This window comes from Ursus arctos, unplaced genomic scaffold (genome assembly GCF_023065955.2).
Source record: "Ursus arctos isolate Adak ecotype North America unplaced genomic scaffold, UrsArc2.0 scaffold_16, whole genome shotgun sequence".
NCBI lineage: Eukaryota > Metazoa > Chordata > Mammalia > Carnivora > Ursidae > Ursus > Ursus arctos.
The window spans coordinates 17,515,489-17,537,587 of NW_026622830.1; the positions used below are offsets into that span (position 1 = coordinate 17,515,489).

At 52.2% G+C, this 22,099-nt stretch overlaps 1 protein-coding gene across 2 annotated transcripts in view; it reads left to right on the forward strand.

Annotated features, from left to right (window-relative positions):
* PTPRT (protein tyrosine phosphatase receptor type T) overlaps positions 1–22,099 on the forward strand; it is a 1,022,164-nt gene that overhangs the window by 954,191 nt on the left and 45,874 nt on the right. For both annotated transcript variants that reach the window (XM_044385622.3, XM_044385623.3), the window contains 6 exons: positions 2,354–2,430; positions 10,357–10,393; positions 11,769–11,866; positions 14,895–15,011; positions 18,458–18,612; positions 21,943–22,078. In XM_044385622.3, the coding sequence (XP_044241557.1) occupies positions 2,354–2,430; positions 10,357–10,393; positions 11,769–11,866; positions 14,895–15,011; positions 18,458–18,612; positions 21,943–22,078 (620 nt within the window). The remainder of the gene's footprint in view (positions 1–2,353; positions 2,431–10,356; positions 10,394–11,768; positions 11,867–14,894; positions 15,012–18,457; positions 18,613–21,942; positions 22,079–22,099) is intronic.

The following is a 22,099-nucleotide window of genomic DNA, read 5'->3' on the forward strand; positions in this document are numbered from 1 at the left end:
AGCAGGGCAGGGGTCCTCCGGGAAGTCCCATTCCTGGGGCTAGAATACTGCAGGATCTGAGACCAAACATTTGCACAGACTCCAGGAGCAGTGCCTGCCAGATGCTAGTAGAAGTCCAGGGACAGCACCATGTGTGGATGGGGAAGGGATTCGAGATGGAATCCCAGCTCTGCCGCTTGCAGACTGCATAACGTTGGGAATGTGCTTAACCTCTCTGAGCCCCCGTCTCTTCATCTGTGAAATGGGAAGAATCAACATACTATATCATCATAGTATTATTGTAGTAATTCACAGAGCTGTGTTGAGGAATAAATGATTGAGCGAGATCTTATCTGTAAAGTCTGATACTGTCCATGAACTCTGTAAATGTGAACTTCAGACTCCCGACTTCACACCGCACTCCCCCACCACCCCAAAGAGATGAGTTAGACCTCCCACCTGCAACTCTCGCCCATGAGGAGTAAGCAAAGTGGCATCCGGTGTATCTCTGTGTCTATCATAGTCCCTGGCATGGTCAAGGACTAATTTTTGAATTTTTAAATTAATGGATATGAAGTAATGTCCTATCCAGTCCTGGGCCTGCTTGTCCATCCTCGGACCCATTCCTTGCCTTCTCCTCTTCAACCTTGTCTCGCAGGGAACTGACCCCTGCAGGTTGCATTTCTCAGTCTCTTGCCAGCTTGCGTCTGGCTGGCTTTGGCCAAGGACATGCCCTGGTGGGAGATTGGGAGTCAGGGAAAGGAAGAAGCCAGGGGTACACCTTCCACTCTGCCCAGTCGCAGACTCCTCCTTTAGCAGTGAGAGAGGCTCCTCTTTTTCTCCAGCTCCCACCAGAGAGGCTCATGGGCTCCAGTTTCCATGGGGGGCCCCAGCCCCCAGCTCTGATAACCTCGCCTCCTCCGTCTGCCCCGCTGTCCGCAGGGAGGCAGCATCTCCTCACTAGTGCTGGTGTCTGAGTTACGCAGCCTCTCTCCGGCTTTTCAGCTCTTCCATCAGTGGCTAGCCCATTCTCTGGCATCAATTCCCCCTGCCGAGGACACTTGAAGCCGTTTCCAATATCCTGCTTAGACCCCTCTTTGGAAGCAGCAGTGTCTGAGCTCAGAGTTCAGAGAACCCACTCTTTCAAGTTCTGCCACGCACGAGTCATGTGGCAGGTCCAGTCCTTGTGAGCCTCAGTGTCCTCATTTGTAACAGGGCTATGCTGCTTGTCTCCCAGGATCACTGCGAGAGTCCAACAAGGTGATCCATTCATACGCTCACTAAGGATTTGTGGAGCTCCTGCCGCGGGTGGAGGCACAGAGGATGGAAACAGGGAACAAAGCACTAATGTCCCTGTCCTCGGGGGCTTCCGGTTTGCAGTAATAGATGTGCCCGTAAACTGCAAAGGGCTGCATAAGTCTTAGCAGGATACGCTGAACCAGCCTCCTGACCCCGGGGACACTTGCTGGGAACCCTAGCCCTGTTCTAGACCAGGTAGTGGAGGCAGTGACATGCAGCGGTGGGTGACAGGGACCTGGAGAGCGAGCTGAGCCCCTCGTCCCACCAGACCCAGGCAGGGTTTTTTGTTCGTGTGCGTCTGTTCGTGCATCACAGTGCGCTTTAATTAGTTGTAAAGGATTAGCCTGATTTTTCTGCATGAGGGTTGTTTTTTTTTTAATGGTGTTTATTTGATGTTATTTGAAGTAAAAGTGCCATTGACTAAACCCTGCAAATCTTGTTTATGCCTGGATTGTGTCTGAAATGGTGTTCTCCGTAACACGTTTTTAGTTATTGATGACCTCTTTTATAACGACGGAGCCAGCTTCCCTTGAATGATTGTATCGATAACAATATGTGGCCAACAATCTATTTGCAACAATTCTCCAAGAGGCAAAAGAAAAGCATTTGTGCACATGTGGAAAATAGGTAAATTTGCCGTTTTTAAGCAATAATGAAAACGGAGCGTGTTAGTTCGCATCCGGCACTTCCCGCCTCCTGAGTGTTTTGATCTCTCTCGCACTGTCGTGTGAAGAAGGTATTTCTACTGCCCTTTTAATGACAAAATCACTAAGACTTAAAGAAGCAGGCGACTCACCCAGGTGGGTCATGACGAGAGCTAGAAGGGCAGGTGGAAAAAAGAGAAGGAGAACACACAGTGCTTTGTAAGGCACAGTGATCTCCCTGAGCCCCAACTGCCTCATCTGTAAATGGGGACAATAACAGGGTGGGGCCAAGGGGTCAAACAGGAGAGGATGTGAGAAGCAGCATGAGGGCTGTATTACTAATGCCTGGTGGCTCTGCGGCAGGGCAGTGCTGGCCCCTCACCGCCGGCCCCTCACCGCCCACCCCCTTGTTTTCTGCTCTCTCGCTGCAGATGACCATTCCCGGGTGAGGCTGCTGGTGCTGGACGGAGACCCGCATTCCGACTACATCAACGCCAACTACATTGATGTGAGAGTCTTCATGGGGCTTGGGCAACCAGACTCTGGGGTGTTTGTAGCAGGCTCAAGCCCTGTGGCTGTCCCCCAGCCGCTCCCCCACAAGGTGGCCCTCCCAGAACGTGTCCAGAGGGGTCTGGCTCCTCCCGGATTTGTGTAATTAGCATAACCCACGTTGGTGATCCGTCTAAAGCTGCATCGTCTTTGGGGCTGGCTGGCGTAGCCTGCTCTGTGGGGCCCCAGGACAGCTGCCCGTCTTGTTCATTCACCCATTAATTCATTTGTACGTGTGTCTGTTTGTCCATCCATTCATTCATTTGAAGGTATAGCCATTTATGCAACACAAATTTAAAAGTGCCTGCTGTGTGCCAGATGCTATGGGAGCCATAAAACTAAAATCGCCATGGTCTCTACCCTTTAAAACCTGAGCAGGAAGATAAGCTATGCACATCAATAATTCCAGGGCAAACTGGAAAGCGGTAAGTGTCATATGTTCAGATAAAATGCTGCAGGGATTCAGAGGTGGGGGAAAAAATCGCTTCTTCCATCAGGAATGCAAAATGTGATATGAACCAAAAGCTTCAAGCACAGGATGAATTTAAAATTAAAGAGGGGGAAGATGGGCCTCTCGTTACAACAGCACAAGCCAAAATGTAGCAGCTGGAAGCAGAGTCTGCAGCAGCTCAGGTTGAGGAGAGCAGAGACGATGCCGTGGGAATAGAGGAAAATAAGGTTGGAGCTAGATCAGCGGTGGTTTACGATCAAACTTAGAAGCCGGGCTTGATTCTGTAGGCAAGAGAAAGCTGCTGGAAGTTCTTGATCATGCGGGTGAACGGCGCAGAGCTGAGCTGTGGGATGATTTATCTATCGCCAAGGGTCAGATAGATCCGAGGGAGGAGATTCCGGGATTCAGACTCCCAGTTAGGAAAGGGGCTGCTTCGCCATGGAAGGGAGAGGGTTTGCAAAGGCGGAGCATGGCCGCCAGGGGCAGATGGATGGCCTGACCTCAGCTAGGAGCCTGAGGGCCTTGACACGTGGCGGAGGTCACCTCGGTCCCTCTGATGCCCAGGTGTTTCTGTAGACAGGCTATGAAGTAGAGGGGTGTGCGTTTGAATTCCCCCCATCTAGGCTGATCCAGATGATTCAGAGGTGATTGATTCAACAAATATGTATTGAGCCTTGTGTCAGTCATTGGTCTGTTTGCTCTCAGATCTGTTTCTTGTCCTTCCCCATTCTGCTTTGCATTGCTCATATGAGTATGTGTGTGATAGTGTGCCTGTGAGTTTTTATGTGTGTGTGATAGTGTGTAAATGTGTGTATATGAGTGTGTGTGTGATAGTGTGCCTGTGAGTGTGTATGTGTGTGAGTGTGTGTGTATGTGTGCATGTGTGGCAGGAAGGAGAACAAGCCAACCCCTGCGGGGAAGGTGCTGATGGGAGATTGGAGCATGAAAGGAAAGCTGGTGTCCGGCTCCTCTCACTTCCTCGGGTGGCAGCTCCGGCAGTGGCTGCATCCCAGCTGTGGCACCAGCTTCCACCAGGCAGACCCACCAGAATTCCTGCCCCTGCCGGGCAGCCCCAGCTCTGGGGTCTGGCAGCTTCTCTGCCTCCCACCGTCCACTAGTTCCAGGGGCGGTCACAGTCTCCTACTGGTGCCTGTCTCTGCGTTGCCACTCTGTGCCCTGGTTAACATCTCAGCTCCTCTGTCACTGATGTCACCAGCACCCCATGCTGAATTCCCTGCATCTGAAACACCCTGGCTAGTTTCAAGTCTCCACCTGAACCCTGGCTTATAAAGGGCCTTCCCACGGTCAGGATCTGGAGCTGGAGTTTCAGTGGAAGTCAAGGTAGACACAGTCTCTGTCCCCGTGGCCCTCCCAGGGAAGTTCACAAGGAGGTGGCCAGTTCAGAGCAGCCTGCCTCGAGCCTGGACAAAGCATATCCGCCCATCACAGCTCTGGCCTCTCCCTCATGCATCTAGTATTCATTTCTCAGACACTGAGCCGGTTCTCCACTGTGTGCTGGAAATCCAGACCTGAAAAGGAGACTCAGATCTGGTGAGGGAGTTGGGTAAGAAGAGACCCTCACAGAGCAGGACCTGTGTGAACATAAAGGAAAACCAAAGCTTTGGTTGGGGTGGGAGTGGGTAGTCAGGGAAGCCTTCATGGAGGAAGTGATACAGTGTTGCCTTAGTCAATGAGTAAGAGTCCAACAGGCAAGAAGGATTGATAGTAACCTAAGATCATCTCTTGCGTATCAGCATTACTTAAACTAGTACCACAACCTCACAAGGTAAGTGCCATTACTACCCATTTCCAGATGAGTTAGCTGAGGCTCTCAATATTAGCTTATCCAGGATCACACTGCTGGATGTGGAGGAGGAGGGAGCAGGAGTCTGGATCAGGGGTGGCTTCCCCACCGTGTTCTGCTGGCTTCAATAATAACAGTAAAGCAATGACAGTAGCCAGTGGCTCTAAATGAGTCATGTTTGGGCCTTGTGATGGGTGGTTTTAAAGGAGTTAGTTTATGGAGACCCCTCAATAGCCCCCCAAGTTAGGTAATCATCCCCATTTTTCAGAAAGGGAAGCTGAGGTTTAAAGAGATGGCAAAGTTTGGGGCGCCTGGGTGGCTCAGTCAGTTAAGCGCCCAACTCTTAATTTCGGCTCAGGTCATGATCTCAGGGTTAGGAGAGCAAGCCCCACATCAGGCTCTGTGCTGAGCGTGGAGCCTGCCTGGGATTCTCTCACTCCTTCTCCCTCTCTCCCTTTCCCCTACCCTTCTGTCTGTCTGTCTCTCCCTCTCAAAAAAAAAAAAAAGTTTAAAGAGATTGCAAAGCTTTAGTAAGGCCATGCATCTGGTCAGCAGCAGAACCAAACTAGGAACCAGACCAGAATAACTCCCAGTCCGGAGCCTTTCCTCCTGCCCCTCCCCCCATCCACTCCCAGACAGCATCCTGCATCCAGCACATAGTGGGGACTCAGTTAGCATGCAGTTAAGCACACTAAACTCGTTCCTTCCGGTTTCCGCTTGACCTTGTCTGCAGCTCAGTACTCGTGGCAACCCCGGAGGCCCACAGAGGGTCTGCCAGCCCAAGGTGCCATATATAGCATTTGTCCTCTGAGTGGTAACCCTCCCACAACAGTTACTTTCCTAGATAGATGCTTCTCTAGATAAAGTGGCGCGAACATCTGACTCCAGCCAGAGCCAAGATGCACTTTGGTGTGTGACAGGCAACACACGAAATCGCTTCAAATGCAGGTGAATCCTTGCGACATCAGCACTAAAAACGCCTGCCGTTCCTGCCAGGTTTTATCATTACAGTGCATTCCGCAAGCCTTTAAGGATACGAAACCAGGGGTTGAGGCTAAGATCCTTGCTCAAGGTTACATGGCTAGAATCCAGTTCTCTGTGCGCTAAGGACACCCCACCACCTTCTCCCTCTCGAAGAAGTAGATTGTGCAGACAGGCCAAACAGCCCCTGCGGGATGCTGTCTTCATCTGTGACTCTGGCCTCTGCTGGATCTCAGCTCCTAGAGTCAGGGGTTCGCGAGACCGGAGTCACGAATTCAGCCGTTGTTGGGCCTGTTGAGTCCAGGCCTTTCTGCTTACTAGCCTTATGATCTTACTGACTTGTTCTGATATCCGTAAAGTGGGGCATGAATATGATGCCCAGTGTATCTGTCAGTCTTCCATTAGGACACAGAGGCTCAAAGGGAGTAACGGGGGGCAGGGGAGTTAACAAGGTAGGAACAGGGTTAAGGGAAACCAGCAGGGTGGGGTGCAGTATCCCCGGGCTAGAAGCAGCAGCCTCTGACAGAGTCAGTGCCAACCTCGGCGGCCTGACGGGGCAGACCTAGAAGAACATACACCCCAGTCTCCCCAAGGCCTCTGAGCTCCTGCTTCTGCCCCCCCTCTCCCCCGCCCTTGGCTGAATCCAGCTGGAAACCAGAAGCCGTGGAACCCCATGATGGTAGTCCATACAGGTCAGCGTCCATCCCACAGCACAGAGCAGAGTCTGGAAGGGAAAAGCGGGAACATGGGGACAGGGGGCGGAGAAGACACCAAGCACAAGCACCTCCTAGTACCCTGTTACCAGTATGGGGCAGAGTGGGAGGTGGGGAATCCCATTAACTGTGAACCTACTGTGTACTCCAGCAAACATAAAATTCCTGTAGTCCTTTTAGGGATTCCTGCCAAGACACATGCTAGATAGTTCTCTAGGTCCCCACTCTTTTGCCCCGGTCTCCACCCCCACTGAAATCCTCCCGGACATTTGCTCTCAGAAGAGCAAACTGCCCACGCTGGAATCATTTATCCACAATTGGATCTTGATGATCCATTAAAACAACTCCATTTGAATAATGAGCTGGCTGGGGCCAGCCCTGTCTGTGCCTCCAGAGGCCACGGTTCTGCTACCATCTGAACCGTCCCACTGGCGGGCTTGTTTGCACACCCGAGAATGTATTGGCCACTTGAATCTGTTATAAATTACCAGTCTGGAAATAAATATCGTATCTGGGTCCCCAGTAAGTAACAGATGCCTGAGTTCAGAGTGAGATAAATGCGTTTTGGATGCAAGCCTCTTTCCCATTGCTCACAGACGGATGGAGGCAGGCCCGGTGCTGGTTTGCAGTCGATCTGTGTGCTGTGTAGGTGGGACTTAAATGAACTCAAAGTTCTTTTAAGGTTAGGAAGTTTTCTGTACCAGTTCTTGGCAAATCCCCAGTAAAGCCCCAGTCGAGCAATACATTTCCTTTTATCTCCGGTGCTAAGGAATCTCGTGGTTAGAACGTTTTCTCTTTGGGGACTCGGTGGGGTCTTGGAGACCAGAGAGGGCCTCTTTACTCCCATGCAGCGTGCAGACAGGCACACAGCGTGCGTGCATGCGTTCGATATGCGTTTATCAAGGCTGATGGCCTGGGCAGACTTGGTGCTGGAGACGCAGCCACGAGCAAGCCGCAGACAGCCCTGCCCTATCGGCACGCTCGCTCCACTGGGGAGACAGACAGTGAGCACGTCCATAAACAAGGAACATTCTGCCGTTGAGTGATAAGTGCCCTGAAGAAAAGTAAATCAGAGAAATGTGAGAGGGGCCAACAGGGTGGTCAGGGGAGGCTCTCTGTGAAGTGACTGACAACCGAGCAGAAGCCGGGCTGGAGGGAGAGAGCAAACCACCGAGCTCACCGGGGACAGATGCAGCAGGCACAGGGAATGGCCCGTGCAAAGGCCTCTAGATGGAAACGTGACTCCTGTTTCTGAAGAAGAGCAAGATAGCCCGTGAGCCAGCAGAAGGGTGATAGGAACCGAGCATGCTGCTGGAGGGAGGAACCAGGAACGCCATGAAGCGTGCCCAGCCTCATCTCCAAGACCTGTTTATGCTTGTCTGCCACCCACCGGCCTTTGCTGAAGGCTGCCCCAAGCTCTGAGGGGCAGGCGCCATGGCCCATGGGGAGAAGAGTCCAAAAACCGTATTGCAGCTCATGTGGTCCGTGTGTTGTTTGGGCATGTGCAGAAGCCTACAGGACCGTGCGGGAGGAGGGAGGTCTCGTTTGAGGTGCGGTGCCGGGAAGCTGGGACACAGGGCCCTGGGGAGGGCGAGGAGAGGGACAACTGGCAGCGAGGCTAGAGACGGATGATTAGTCCTGAGCTAGGACATTCAGACATTATTGTGCAGACAGCGGGGAGCCATTGCAGGCCATTTGGTGGGGAAATAACATAATCCAATATGCACTGGAGAGTTCGCTCTGGTTGGAAGCTGATGGGCAGGCAATGGGACCAAACTGGAGGCAGGGAGGCCAGCAAGCAGCCAGTGCTTTGGCTTGGGTCAGGAAGGACAAGGACTGTAACTAGGAGTGATGATGTGGGTGACTGAAGAGGGCGGGCTTGAGAAACCACATTCTTCCCCACTCTGGGGGACGATTTTCTGTTGCCAGACCTACTCAAGAAAATTCCCAGAGTGTAATTCTTCTGCAGTGGGAAACCCTGTCTATCTTGAGTTGAAGGAACAGAGAGCTCCTGGTCTCTCTCACCTGCCTTCCTACTTCTCATGTCTCAGAGAGGGGCTCGGTTTTCTATTAGAGGCAGAGCAGTGAGGAGAGGAGGGCTTCTGATCTCACCCTCTCCCATGCGGTCAACACAGGTGCTTAGTCATCTTAGGCACCCAATAAATGTTTGCCAGATGACCAATAAAATAAGAAGAAGATAAAATCGTATATGTTAAATCTTAGAATATGGTGCCTGGCACATGGTAACTGCCATATAATCCTAATAGCAACACTATGATATAAATCTAAGTACCCTCATTTGATGACAAAAAATCAGTTGAGGCACCAGGAGGTTAAGTGTTTGCTCCAGACTACACAGCTCCTAAGGGTCAGAGCCAGGATTCAGACCCGGGCCATCGGGTCCAAAGTGTGTGCACGTAACCTCCTCCAACTGTACCTTGTTTAGCTTTGCTCTCAGCCACTCGTTCACCGGGCATTTGCTCTGACTCTCCCACTGTGCGAGGCTCGATCGAACATGTCTTTAACACTTAGAGGAGGCACTGTTTGTCCTCAAGAAGCTGATAACTTCACTAAGAAGGTATCAAACCAAGAGTTTAGGAGGGGCTGTTGATTCCTAGGGATTGTGTTCATCCACCAGTTCTGGCCACAGCACTGGCCCTGGCTTGGTGCTGACAGTGAAATCTGGCATCTCTAGGGTATGCCCAGCATTTGGAAGGTACCCACTAAATATTCATGGAGCAAGGAGAAGACTGACATGGAAAAATACACAGGGGCTCAAAAACGAGTCTTTGAATCAGAAAGTGGATCTAGAACTTGAGAGATGCCACATCTGTTTCACCATAAATCATACAGATAGCAATTCCGGCTCATTTCCTGAGTGAGAGGGCCTTGAGGCAGCTCACCCCCACCCCCAACAGGACAGAAAGACTCATCACCAGCGTTTGAAACAGAACTAGGTATTCATCCACTGTCCGGGCTTGTTTTCTCCTGAGACGGTTAACCATAAAGCCGAGTGGATTTCAGGGCTGTCCGGAACCCCTCTGCAGCAGGCTCCATACTGGCATCTGTAGTTTGAAAATGTATCCATCCACCCATTCGTTCGTTCACTCATGTACTCATTCCATAAATACTACGTTCAGCGGTATGTACTAAATGCAAGTCTTTGTCCAAAACTTGAACTCTACCAAGTATGATACAGTTCCTTTCTGGAACTAGAAAGGGGATCCTCCACATATCGCCATACCCTGGCGAAAGAGAAGGCTGTCTTCAACCTCTTCCCCAATGATTAGGGTCACGGGGCACGGAGTAACCCCACGCCAGAGCGCGGCAGGGCCTCCTGGGACACTGCAACATACAGGGATATCAGAAACTGATCTCTGAATCAGAAAGTGGCTTCATCTGCCTCTAGGTCACACCTGCACGGGGCTCTCCCTGGTGAGTGGGACTTCCAATTCCAAGCCCAGCCGTGTGGCACAGAGAGGCATGGTGGCATTCTTCCCAATTTTTTTTCTGATCCTTACTCATGCTGGGGGCCAATGATGCAATGGTTTTCTTCTGTCAGGTGCCCTACAGAGACTCACACAATTAGGACACAGGAAAGACTTTTTGGTGGCTTGTGTCCCACAGGAACCCCAAAATTGATTCTCCACCTCTTTCTGGGTGCATGGGCATAAGTAACGGCCACCCAGTTTTGCTTCCAAGGCAAACCTATATGGGCCCCTCCCAGGTAACTATTGTAATAGATAATTTAGTGATTTAATAAGAGCTTTCCATATGTTACCGTATTTAATCTTGGCCACTTCTCTGGGAAGTGTCTAATGCTATTCTCATCTTGCCTGTGAGGAAAACATGTCTTGTCAAGGGTAACTATTAATATTATGGTGTTTGTGAGCTTTGACTGGAGGCCCTCCACTCTGCTTCTCTCTTGTCATCCAGGGATACCATCGACCTCGGCACTACATTGCAACTCAGGGTAAGTGCTCTCCTTTTCCTCGAAGGGGTCCTCGCCCTTCACTGGAAGAGAGGAATGGGCTTCTGCCAGCAAAGAATCACACAGGTGTAGGGCTGGAGAGCCGCCAGGGGTCCCTGGGAGCGTCCATTTGTTTAGGAAGGAAAGAGGTGACAAATTGAGCTATAGGGGGAGGGACATGAGTGAGAGATGATGGAGGTTTCACTAGGAAATGGTCACAGGTGGGAAGGACCCGAAGCCTCAGCCCCAGGCATGTGCGCTCAGGGTCCACCACCGGAAACTAGAGCTGAGGGGGCCTTATCTCCTCGACGAGTGTGTGCCTAGGAGAGAGACGTAGTCAGCCATTGGGGAAAACACCTTTGCGGTACATTATCAGAGGCTTAAAAATGATCCTACCTCCCAAACCCTTTGGGGAGGAAATCCTTTGGATAATTATATATGTGGACAGGGACATATACAAAGATACTCTTCACAGTGTTATCTGTAATAGGAAAAAAGTGAAAAATCTTAAATGCCCAACAGTTGGTAGATTGCTTAAATAAAGTGTGGTACTTCTATTTTATAGAAAATTATGCAGTGAACACATACCATGCTTGGTAAGAACCTTTAAGAGCATGCAAAAATGCATATAAAAATGCATATAATAATTTGCTTATTACAGTAAATGCATATGTATAAATACATATGTGTATAAACATATACAGAAAAATGCTGCTCAGATTTTTATATCAAACACATGTATTACTTTTGCAATTGTAAAAGCGATGAAGGCCCAGGACATTGAAAGAGAAATTTCCAAGGAAATTGCTTTGGATGCTCAGATCCTATCTCGCTTTCCTTGTCCATTTCCTTTCCCTCCCTCCTATTTGGGCTCCGGAGGAATGCTCCTTGTGTTTGTCAAGCTCAAAATCGGGCCTCTACTGTGCGCACTGCGAGCATCTGGCTCCTGGCAGCTCTCTGTCCTCCTCCCCACCCCCCTGCAACCCCAGTTTCCTCCCTGTCTCTCACTCAGGTTCTGGAGCCATTTTTATGAAAACTCCCATAAGCTATATTATTAACCCATAATATAGTCCCAATAAGGTGATGGGTGGGGGGCAAGTGGGGCTGGGGGACAGCCTCTGGGCAGGAGGACAGTGGAGGGAAGAGGAAAGGCTGTGGGCATTTCCAGTGGATGCTGCAGACCTTGCTAGCTTGGAATGCCACTTTGCTTTTCCATGCTCTGGCCCCGGTCTCAGCAGCTTGGGTGTCCCAGCGAGCATCATCTGGCCTCACTCTTGTTCACCTATGCCGAGCCTGGACTGACCAAGCAGGAGGGACGGCCTCTTGGCTGCCTCCTTGCACTTGTGGTCTTTGACCCTGTCACCTTCTCTGTCGGCAGGTCCAATGCAGGAGACCGTCAAGGACTTTTGGAGAATGATCTGGCAGGAGAACTCGGCCAGCATCGTCATGGTCACGAACCTCGTGGAAGTGGGCAGGGTAAGCCCCTCCTGCTGGCCCCGCCCTCCTGAGCTCTCTCTGTGCTGTGCCTTATGGCGCATGCCCCCCACTCAACACCTCACCTCACAGCAACCTGTGTGGGAGAAATCCGCTTCCCGTTGGGGAATATGACCTTTTCCCTCCAAGTCATCCTTTCTCCACCCTCGCTCCGTTGATGATGTCATTTCATACCCCTTGGGGAAATGACAGCCATCAGACATGAATGCTCATCCTCACACCACAAAGCCACAATCCTACTCGCATCTACAACCATCTTCTCGTTCTTCCCCTCTGTTATCAGGGTGAACCATAAAAGGCCATTTTTGTTGACCCAAATGGTAGCATATCTGGTGTTTGTAGAGGCTCAGCCTCAGACACAAACAAGGGACTCTTGCCCTTTCAAAGGCAATCTCAATGCCTGGAATCACAGATTCTATGCAAGAATTTTCTCGTTTCCCCTCTCACTCGAAAAGTAACTCTTTTTCTCATTGCTCGATTATTCCCCTGAACGTACAAAACATCCTGAGTACCTTTTCCCTGAAAATATACAACAGACAAACAAAAAGGATTCTCTTGACCCTGCTTTTCTGCCAGACTCTGAAGACACACACAGGCTCTGTTCCTCCACTCCCGTTCTCTTCTCCCCTCTCCACCCCACCCATAGTGAGCCGGTCAACATCACCAGCATCCTTCATGTTGACGAATCCAACCGCCACTTCTTTGTTCTCATCGAACTCAGCCTCTCAGAGCATCCGACCCTTTGCTCCCTAACCACTAAACCTTGATACTCCTTGGGGTTCAGGCCTTGGTCTCCTGCTCTGCTCTATCTCGACTCTCCTACGTCGTCCTTAGCTACTCCTAGGGCTTGGAAATGGGACTGCTATGGCCAGTTTGGTTTTGCTCACTTGGTAAACCGTGGCATGTGGGTGGGTGGGCTGCTGGGTTGAAAGGCAGGGTGCACAGACTAGGAGGAAGAGGGCCTCTCTGCTTACCATAGGAACTAACCGAGGAGTGGGCAGGTAAGTTTTTGTTTTGGCAAAGAACCAGATAATCCGTTAAAATAAAGAGTCCTGGCCTCCAAGATCATGGGAAAGAGAGAATCTAGGCTGTCATCGTAATCCGGGAAAGGGCTGCGGACATCTCGTGGCCTCGTAGGGTTCTGGGGCCAGGAGAGACTTTATCCTTGAGCCCACTCTCACCTCATCCCTCCCCAGCTTTACAGATGAGGAAACAGGCCCAGAGGGGCCGGAGAATCTACCCCTTAGTCCTCCAGCCGGAACCCGGCCACGTTCTCTGACTCCTAATTCTCATGCTAGTATCGTGGTCCCTCCACTCACGACCGCTCCCCAAGGCCCCGGGAGCAGCTACTGTGGACAAAAAGGCCAGGCTAGGGTTTAAGAATTCAGAGGCAAGTTCCAGCCTGTTCTGTAACATATCCCATCTTGGAGCCGGATTCCCTCGATGGACAGATCATGAATCTCATTTGCGTTTGGGGCGGGAACGGGGGCAACCTCTTGACGGAACTCCTGCTAGGAGCCGAGCACCGTGCCTGACGCTCGCTCGTGCCTTTGTTTTGATTCCGACAACTGCACGAGGCAGTGTTGCTGGTAATTACTCGGGTGGCCTGGCTTTGCATCCTGACGCCGTCCCTTCCTGGCCTGGACAGTTTTCTTAGCCTCTCAGTGCTTCTGATTCCTCATCCGTAAAACGGGGTGATAATCCTATCTGTAAAGGTTCTAGTGATAAGCGATTAAAATAATACATGTAAGGAATCTGTAGGGCACTTAGCGAGCAGTGTGAGACCCAGTGAGCTGTCAGCGAGCGTTAGCTATCCGCATTAATAGAAAGTTGAGCCTCGGAGAGATTTCAGCACTTTTTGGAAGCTACCCAGCTGCTGAGCATTAGAACCAAGCAATGCATCCGTTTGCCTGCCAAGCCTGTTGCGCTCTCGCAGCGTTTCCCTAAGTGGGTTCCGTGGGATGCTAGTCTGCAGGATGCCTAGTGAGAAGAGGGTTCCATGGTTAAATACGTTTGGGAAATGCTGTGCACTCTTTGCCCCTCTCGGAGAGTCGAGAACACATAGCGTTAGCACGTTCAACGAGCTGAGGAGTCTTGTAGCAGAGTGGCCTGTTTAATTTTGTTTAATCCAGCATTTCCCAAACTCATTTGACCACAAAACCTTTTTTTGTTTGTTTTTTTTTGTTTCTTGTTTTTGTTTTTGTTTTGTTTTGTTTTTACCTAACACCTATTAGCACCCAGCGGAACACACTGTGGGAAATGCCACTCTAGGCCGTGCGGCGTCCCCCGGAATGGTAATGCTTTTGTTCTTTTTAGGGGAAAACAGTGATCTCTTTTTCCTCCTGCAGAGTGTGACCTAGAGTCCAGTGTGGGACTGCCTTGTCGCTAGCATCTGCAGCCACCGCCCGGGCAGAGAGCCCAGGACTCTTCCCTTTGAGTCCCGCTCCTTGCGTCCTTCTCCCAACTGAGAGCCTTTCTCCTTCCGGCCCTCAGTCACCACCTCTGGATAGTAATAGCCCTCTCCCTACCCTCTCCTCTTCCACCCCCTCGCTGCTTCCCACCTTTTATCCTCATCTCCGCTCCGCTGACACCGCCCCGCTCCCCCAACTGATCTAGCAGAAAGAGGGCTCAGCCAGAGGTAGAAAACCGGCCCCGGGACCCGGGACCAGGGACCTGACCTCCAGACTCGAGCGTGGTTTCCGGCTGTAAATGGGGTAGCACCACCTGCCTATCTCACCTTGATCAATTTGCTCACCTAGCGTGATAATGGACTTGGAGATTTTAAGGAGCTCTGCAAAAGAGGGTACCACCATTATTCCTAACGGCTCCAGTTCCTTTGGGAGAGAGCGTGGCCCTGTGCAGTTTGCCAGTCCCCGGCCAGCTGACAACCCCTTGGACCGAAATTCCACCCAAATCGCCCTTGGGTTTATCGGAACAGGAAGGCCAGACGAGGCGACTGCTCGTGTTCAGCCACCCCCTCATCCGTCCTTGTCTCTGTCCTTCCTCACAGGTGAAGTGTGTGCGATACTGGCCGGATGACACGGAGGTCTACGGGGACATTAAAGTCAGCCTGATTGAGACAGAGCCCCTGGCGGAGTACGTCATCCGTACCTTCACCGTCCAGAAGGTAAGCTTCCCCGTGGCTGCGGGCAGCCTGTCCCCTGGGCCAGCCAGCTCATCTGTTCATTCAGGGCACTCGTTGAGCGAAGGTCTGCTCTGCGCCCACCTGTGAGCTGGCTGAACCGTATTCCCACCACAGCCCCTGATTTGAAGCTCACTGTCCCTTCCACTACTTGCCATTTTCTGGATGCATCCATACTCATGGACCAAGTGGCCACAGACCCAGGGATTCAGAAGCACTGGGATTCACTGCTCTGAGAGCTGTGCCGTTGGGATTTGGACAAGTCCTTCTGAGGACCGAAGAAGGCACGTGCACGGTCCCGTACGTGCACGCATGGTTGATACAGGGCACACTGCTCCTGGCAGCCTCCCCTCCAGGCCCCATGCTCCTAAAGGCCCGTATCTTTAGGAACCAGGAGGAAAGGGCACTTCTCTATAACAACAGGTACATCGACGTGGCCTTAGGTTGGGTTCCTTAGAAGCAGAGCCTGAGACAAGGATTTGGGTGCAGATGGTGTATCCAGGGACCCTCTCAAGAGAAACTTGTAGGGGAGGGAGGGAAACAGGAGAGAGAAGAGGAAGGACCCAGGCAAGGAGAGTATTCAGCAGAGTCTAACCTAGGCCTGATCCTGGGGGCGGCCAGAGCAGGACCTGCACCACAGACTTGGCCCCCTTGCCTCGATCCGCCCACTGTCTGTGGACAAGCCACTGAGAGGTCAGCTCCAGAGCAAGTGGGATCCTGTGGGCTGAGGGCACTTCTCCAGAAAAGGGGAGTCACGAACAGCTAGCACTCCTACAGCTGAGGCCCAGGGACGCAGGCCACAGAAGAGGACCTGGCAGGGCCCCCGTTTCATCTGGCATGTGTGCTGTTAGTACAGGAAGTAAGATGAGTAGTGGGGACATGGGGGCACATCCTGGGCCCCACACCTGAGCAGGGAGGCCTTGGAGAATCGCAGGCAGGTGCTCAGCAAACACTGCCCGGGTCATTAGCTCAAAATCGGTTCCTGAGCCAAGGAAACAGAAAGTGGTGTCTGCCCTTGAAGAGAGCACAGTCCCATCAGGGAGGGAGGACCCCTGAGCCGTGACCACAGTGCAGGTGGTGTGGGCTCCAACAAGGGCTTCCCGGGGCTGAGTTGACCTGGAGAATGGAATGAAAACCTGAGTGTTGCTGAAGCCGTGTCCTCTTCTCCTATTTCAGCCCATCCGTCCGGTCCTTCATCTGGGCCTTCGTTCACTCCCACCTGGACTCCTGCCCCAGCCTCCTATGGGGCTCTCTGCCTCTGGTCTTGGTCCATCTCAGTTTGGGTTTTTGGGAAGCTGAGCCTGAGGCAGGGCTTTGGGTGCACTCACTGAAGCTTGAGGAAGAGCTCTGAGAAGGGGAGGAAGGGAGGGAGGTGGGGCAGGGCGGCGGAAGGAGCCGAGCAAGGGCGTGCTCTCAGCGGGAGACCAAAGCCGGCAGCTCCCATGGGAGCTCTGGGGCATGAACTCTACCACACAGTTGATCCTGTCTTGAGGCAAAGCGGTCTTCTGTTCCTCCATTCGGGTCACCCAGCATCCTGGTATGCCTAGGACCATCCTGGCTTTAGCACCAGAAGTCCCATGCCTCAGTCCTGGGCAGACTCAGCAAGTCGGCTGGGTGCTCTGCTGTCCCTTCAGCCCGAGTGCCAGCTGCCCACCCCCACCCCCAGGGAAAGTGGCTCCTGGTCCGCTGAACAATTGTCTGAAGAAGTGGGAAGCCGTGGGTGTCTGCAGCCAAGACTCAGGAGCTGGGGATGGGGGCACTGGCCCAGGAAAGGGGATCTGGGAGGGCACTGCCCCCCCAACACACCCACTCAACTCCAGGCTCCACATAGCAGCGAACACAATCCTCCCAAAATGCAAGTCCGATGGCAAACTTCCCCCCAAAATGCAAGTCTGATGACGCACTTCCCCTTCCGTGCAACCTCCCTGGAGCTCCCCAGCAAGACCCAGTGTGGGATGCAAGGCTTTCCAGCATCCAGCACCCGCCCAGCCTCCCACCCCCAGGCCCTCTGTCCACCCTTGCCTGTCTGCCACTTCCCCCCTGGGGGTGCCCTGTTTGTGATTCTGTGCACATGCCATGCTAAGTCCTGTCCCCATGCTGTTGCCTGGACTGCCTCTCTGCCTCGGAGTCCCACCATCTCTTCCGCTGGGCAGCACTCAGGCCTCCGTGTCCCATAGTGACGAGGAGTGCAGACTGTGGAGTTGGACGTCAGGGTCCAGACTGGGTTATAACTTACTAGTTGTGTGACCTAGTTGTGTTTCTTAACCTGGCTGAACCTCAATTTCCTCATCTGTAAAACAGAGGTAACAACATAAGGACTGGTATGAGGATTAAATGAGTTAATACATTGAAATGTTCAGAAGAGTAACAGGCATGCAGTCTGTGTTTAATACATGATAGCTATTATTTTCACTATTAATGTATTTCTAGACTCAGGTCATGCATCACCTCCTCCAGGAAGCCTTCTCTGATTTCTCCTTCCGCAGATGGGGTTACCTGATGCTCCTTTAAGCACTTCAATAGGATTATCCACTTAGGAGTCTGCCTCTTCAGCTAGACCATGAGCTGCTCCAGGGACAGGGACTGTGGCTTTTATTTCTGCCTTCACAGTGCTTAACACAAGGCTTGGCACAGATAACCTCAGTGAACCTTCCTTAACTGAAAGAATGATCAAACACTCTTCCCATTCAGTGCTCTCTGCATATCTGCGGGAGATGGCAGGGTAGGAGAAAGTAGGCAAGGGCACTGCATAACTCAGGCTCCAAGGTGACACCTGACTACGGACTGGGCAGAGAAGTGCCCTCAGGCTGCAGGGTGTCAAGGAGGAGTGGTAGGAGGGGAAGTGACCGGAGCCCCAGGCCCCACTGCCCCCATCAGTCGGAGAAGCTCTGCTTTTATTTGTTTCCTATCTTATGATTCTAAATAAGAATCTAATGAATTGCGGAGTCCGAAACTTTTTTTTTTAATTTGAAAGCCATGGAACAGTGAGGGACACAGACCCCAGTCACTGAAAGGCCTCGTGTTCTACTGGAAATGACTTGAACTTGGTGTTTAAGACCAACCTTTCTCTGGAGTCTGTTCTGCTGAATAGAAGTCCCATGACACCCTTGTCAAAAGAGGGTCCCTTGGACAAACACTGTGGGTGTGTTATAATGCCCCCTTGGGGATCCAGAGTGTACATGAGCCCACTGAAGGCTCTGAGAAGTCCTGCAGCAAAGCCACTACTTCTACAGTATCTACTTCCATGGCTCCCAGATGCAACAGATCACAGAAGTCACCCTGTGTGGCAACCCCTTGCTCACCTGGCAGGGTCCTGTCCTCCCTGACAGCAGGGAGGCTGGTTCCTCTGTGCAGCAGGTGTGCTCCCCGTGGGTGCTGGGCGGGCATGTGGGGGTGGCAGCTGGAGGAACAGAGGCCCGTTCTCTCCTCAGAAAGGCTACCACGAGATCCGGGAGCTCCGCCTCTTCCACTTCACCAGCTGGCCCGACCACGGCGTCCCCTGCTATGCCACCGGCCTCCTGGGCTTCGTGCGCCAGGTCAAGTTCCTGAACCCCCCCGAGGCTGGGCCCATCGTGGTCCACTGCAGGTAAGTGACAGCCTCCGGCACTAAACGAGGCTGCTTCTTCAGCACTGCTCTCAGAGAGGGAGATGCAGTTTTTCCAGCAGCCTTTATTCTTTGTCTTCAAGACTGCTCTGCCTGTCGCCAAGCCCAGCCCAGGTCCCAAGGTCTGCTGACAACAACAACAACAACAACAACAAAGTAATAGTAGCAATACCAGTGGGTATCATGACTGTTGCAGTGAAATAGTAAAGTCCCATGGGGACATGGGCTCACACTGAGCACTGTCTGTCACGTGTGCACTTCGCACATTCCTCACGCAGCCTGGAGGGGTGGGTGTTAGTATCCTTCCCATTCTACAGATGAGAACATTGAGATGCTGAGAAGGTGGACCCTTTGCTTGGGTCCTGCAGGTGTAAACCGGGAGCACTGGGAGTTGACAGGCTTTCCTCCAGACGCTCACCCTCGGCTGCTTTCCACAGCAGCAGGGCGCCTCGGTGGAAGCGTGCTTCTCTTCAGTGCTGTTATTTTAAAAATCAGTTGCTGGCCTGCAGGGTCCTTAACAGAGAGTAAATGGATAGCGCCGGGCTTCACCTTATTATGGAGAAGAGGTATTTTCAGCTCTGACCTAGAAAGTCACATGGGGAATGACTGGCACGTCTTCCAATCCTCCCAAATGGAGATGAAGTGTCATGTCAAGGGCATTCAGAATTGGACCAGACCTGAAGGCCAGCTGGCCAGCACACTCCTGCCTTCCTCTTCCAGTGTGACCTTGGGCCCAGCCCACCTTTTCAGACCCTGTGTGTTCTTAACTTAGCCCGCCCTGGCGGTTTCCATGTCAGTCAAGGCGTTGAGTGAAGCCAAGGAGGGATTCCACAAACTGCAGGCATCTCCGGGCCAGCCCCTTGTCACTCGGCATCCGTTTACCCTCCCCACACAAGCGATTAGGGATTAGAGACCCCATTTCACAGATGAGGTCACTGAGGGTGAGGAGGTAAGAGTCACCGTCAGCCCTGGGCTCTCGAAGCGTTTTGCATATATCTTCTGCTTTACGGCTCATGACAGTTCAAGGACAGTAGAATGTTAGCCCCCAAGTCCTGTGTCCCAGAGAGCAGCCAGAGCAGGGGTAAGGGAAGAAGGGAGACAATGTATCAGGCTCTCCTTGCATAACTGCCCTATGTCTCCAGAGCCAATCCTCCTAACACGCCTGGCACAGTGGTCCCCACTCCCGGGGCCATTCTGAAGATGAAATGTGCTGGCTGACATGTACACGGTGCCTAGGAGAAGTCCTGGCATCTAGTAAGCACTTAAAAACACTACCGGTCTCTGCCTCTAATACTGGTCCACTCCCCAGACTATTAATTCTTCAGAGCAGAAGCCATGTCTGCTTATCGTCATATCCCCACTCCCAATGCCAGCATCTAGTGCATACTGGGTGCTCAATAAATATTTGTTGAACGTAAGTAGCTACCATTTACTGAGAAACTGTAACGCAGCTAGGCGCAGGCTAGGTAATTTACACGCACTGTGCTTTTTCAGTATCAGTTCGAGCGACGTACGTGTATTGTGCTATCAACGCTACGGGGTGGGTCTATTTATTATTATCAGCCTCGTTTCATGCTTGCGGTTACTGAAACCCAGAAAGGGTAAGTCATTTACCCAAGGTCACACAGCTAGTAAATGGTTGAGCCAGGACTGGGTTCCAGGGGTCTGACCCCAAATATGATCGGCTCAGTTGCCCCATGAGGCTGAAATACAGCTCAGGGCCTCCAGAGAGTCCGGCAGGGAGGCAGGTATCTGTGTGAGGCTTACGGGCACCAGGCAGATTTTCCCCGGCAGTGGGTCCGAGATTCACTAGCAGGTCGGTCTGCTTGTTTCCCCTAACATGGGTGGAGGGGGAGACTTCAGGAGGACACAGACGAGTGGCTGTTTGTGCTCCCTCCTAGACCCCAGGGCCCAGCCTGCTGAGTCCCTTCTGGGGGAGGGGGTTCTGGATTAGGGGGTGGAAGGGTACAAATACAAGTCAAACTTCACTCACTTTAAACCATGAAATTTCACTAAGAACCAAGACTGCTTCCCACGGGCTTGTTTTCTGGATCATTGCGGGTGACAGTCCCTGCCAGCCTGTCCTGCCTGGATTTATGGTCAGCCAGTCCTGCTCTCTTCCTGCCCCATCACTTGTTTTCCTAGGGGAAGTGGGATATGAAAACAGTCAGCATGGGCCTCCTTGCTAGGCTGGCCTTCACTTCTTAACCACGTGCACTTGAGGCCAGTGTTCCGTTTGTCTCTGGTTCAGAGCCACGCCTGGAACCCAGTGCTGATCGGGGAGGGACTGGCTGTGGCCCATGGGTCATGCTGAGTTCTTTTTGCTATTTTGTACTTGGTCTGAGATTTTCCTAAAGGAAGGCACCAGTGATCCGAATTGAGTATGTATCAGAATCGGAGTATGTCTACCGGACCAGGGTCTTGGGGCTGTCACCTATTCCAGTGGAAGAATGCCCCTGGCTCACATTCCTGGGAAAACAGGTGCCTGTGGAGCCAAACCTGGGGCTTGAGACGTGGGACCTGGGACTCACTCTCTGCCTTTGGGCCCGCTCAGAGGATCTGCTTCCCACCTCCCTTCTGTTCCCGCATCTCCCTTTCCTTGCTTCCATCCCTCAGCCTGTTCTCTGAGAAAGAGAAAAAGACAGAAGGGGGAGTGGGGAAGACCTGTCTACTAGCCATCTGCAGTGTCCAGGCACCGTGCCTTGTACAGTATAGACGGATTAGCTTCACCCACTGGAGGAGGAAGCAGCCTGCAGTTCTGTTGTCGAAGCACACGTTTTGTGCTACGGCTGCTACGAGGAGCAGATGTCTAAGAGCGCAGACCTAGAGCCGGACGGCTAGGCTGGAAAGTCCTCCATGGCATACCAGCTCTGTGACCTTGAGCAAAGTCAGCTGTCGGTGCCTTGCTTTTCTCACCTGTAAAATGGGGTGAGAAACTTCCCAATGACCTCACAAGGGAGTTAATATGTAGCATTTGTAAAAGCACTTAGAACAATGTCTGGCACTTTGTAAGCATTAAATAAGTCCTTGCTAAATGAGGATAACAAAAGTAAGCAGGTTCTGATAAAATAGCTCCCAAAGCCAGCATCGCTCTCCCATTTTACAGAGGAGAAAGCTGAGGCTCTGAGTTCACTCGCTTGCTCAGTGTCCCAGCAATGCTGGGATTCAGACTGTTGTGTCTGACCTCCGCAGCCTGCTGCCTCTCTGCAGGGTCCTTGGGACAGGGCTGAGTGGTTGAGGGGGGGGCGGGGAGCCTCTCCAGGACTAGTTCCGCCCCGAGGTCCCTAATAGAGACACTGTCCTCTCTTCCAGTGCTGGGGCCGGGAGGACCGGCTGCTTCATCGCCATCGACACCATGCTTGACATGGCTGAGAATGAAGGGGTAGTGGACATCTTCAACTGTGTGCGTGAGCTCCGGGCCCAGAGGGTCAACCTGGTACAGACGGAGGTGAGTTCTGGGGGATTAAGC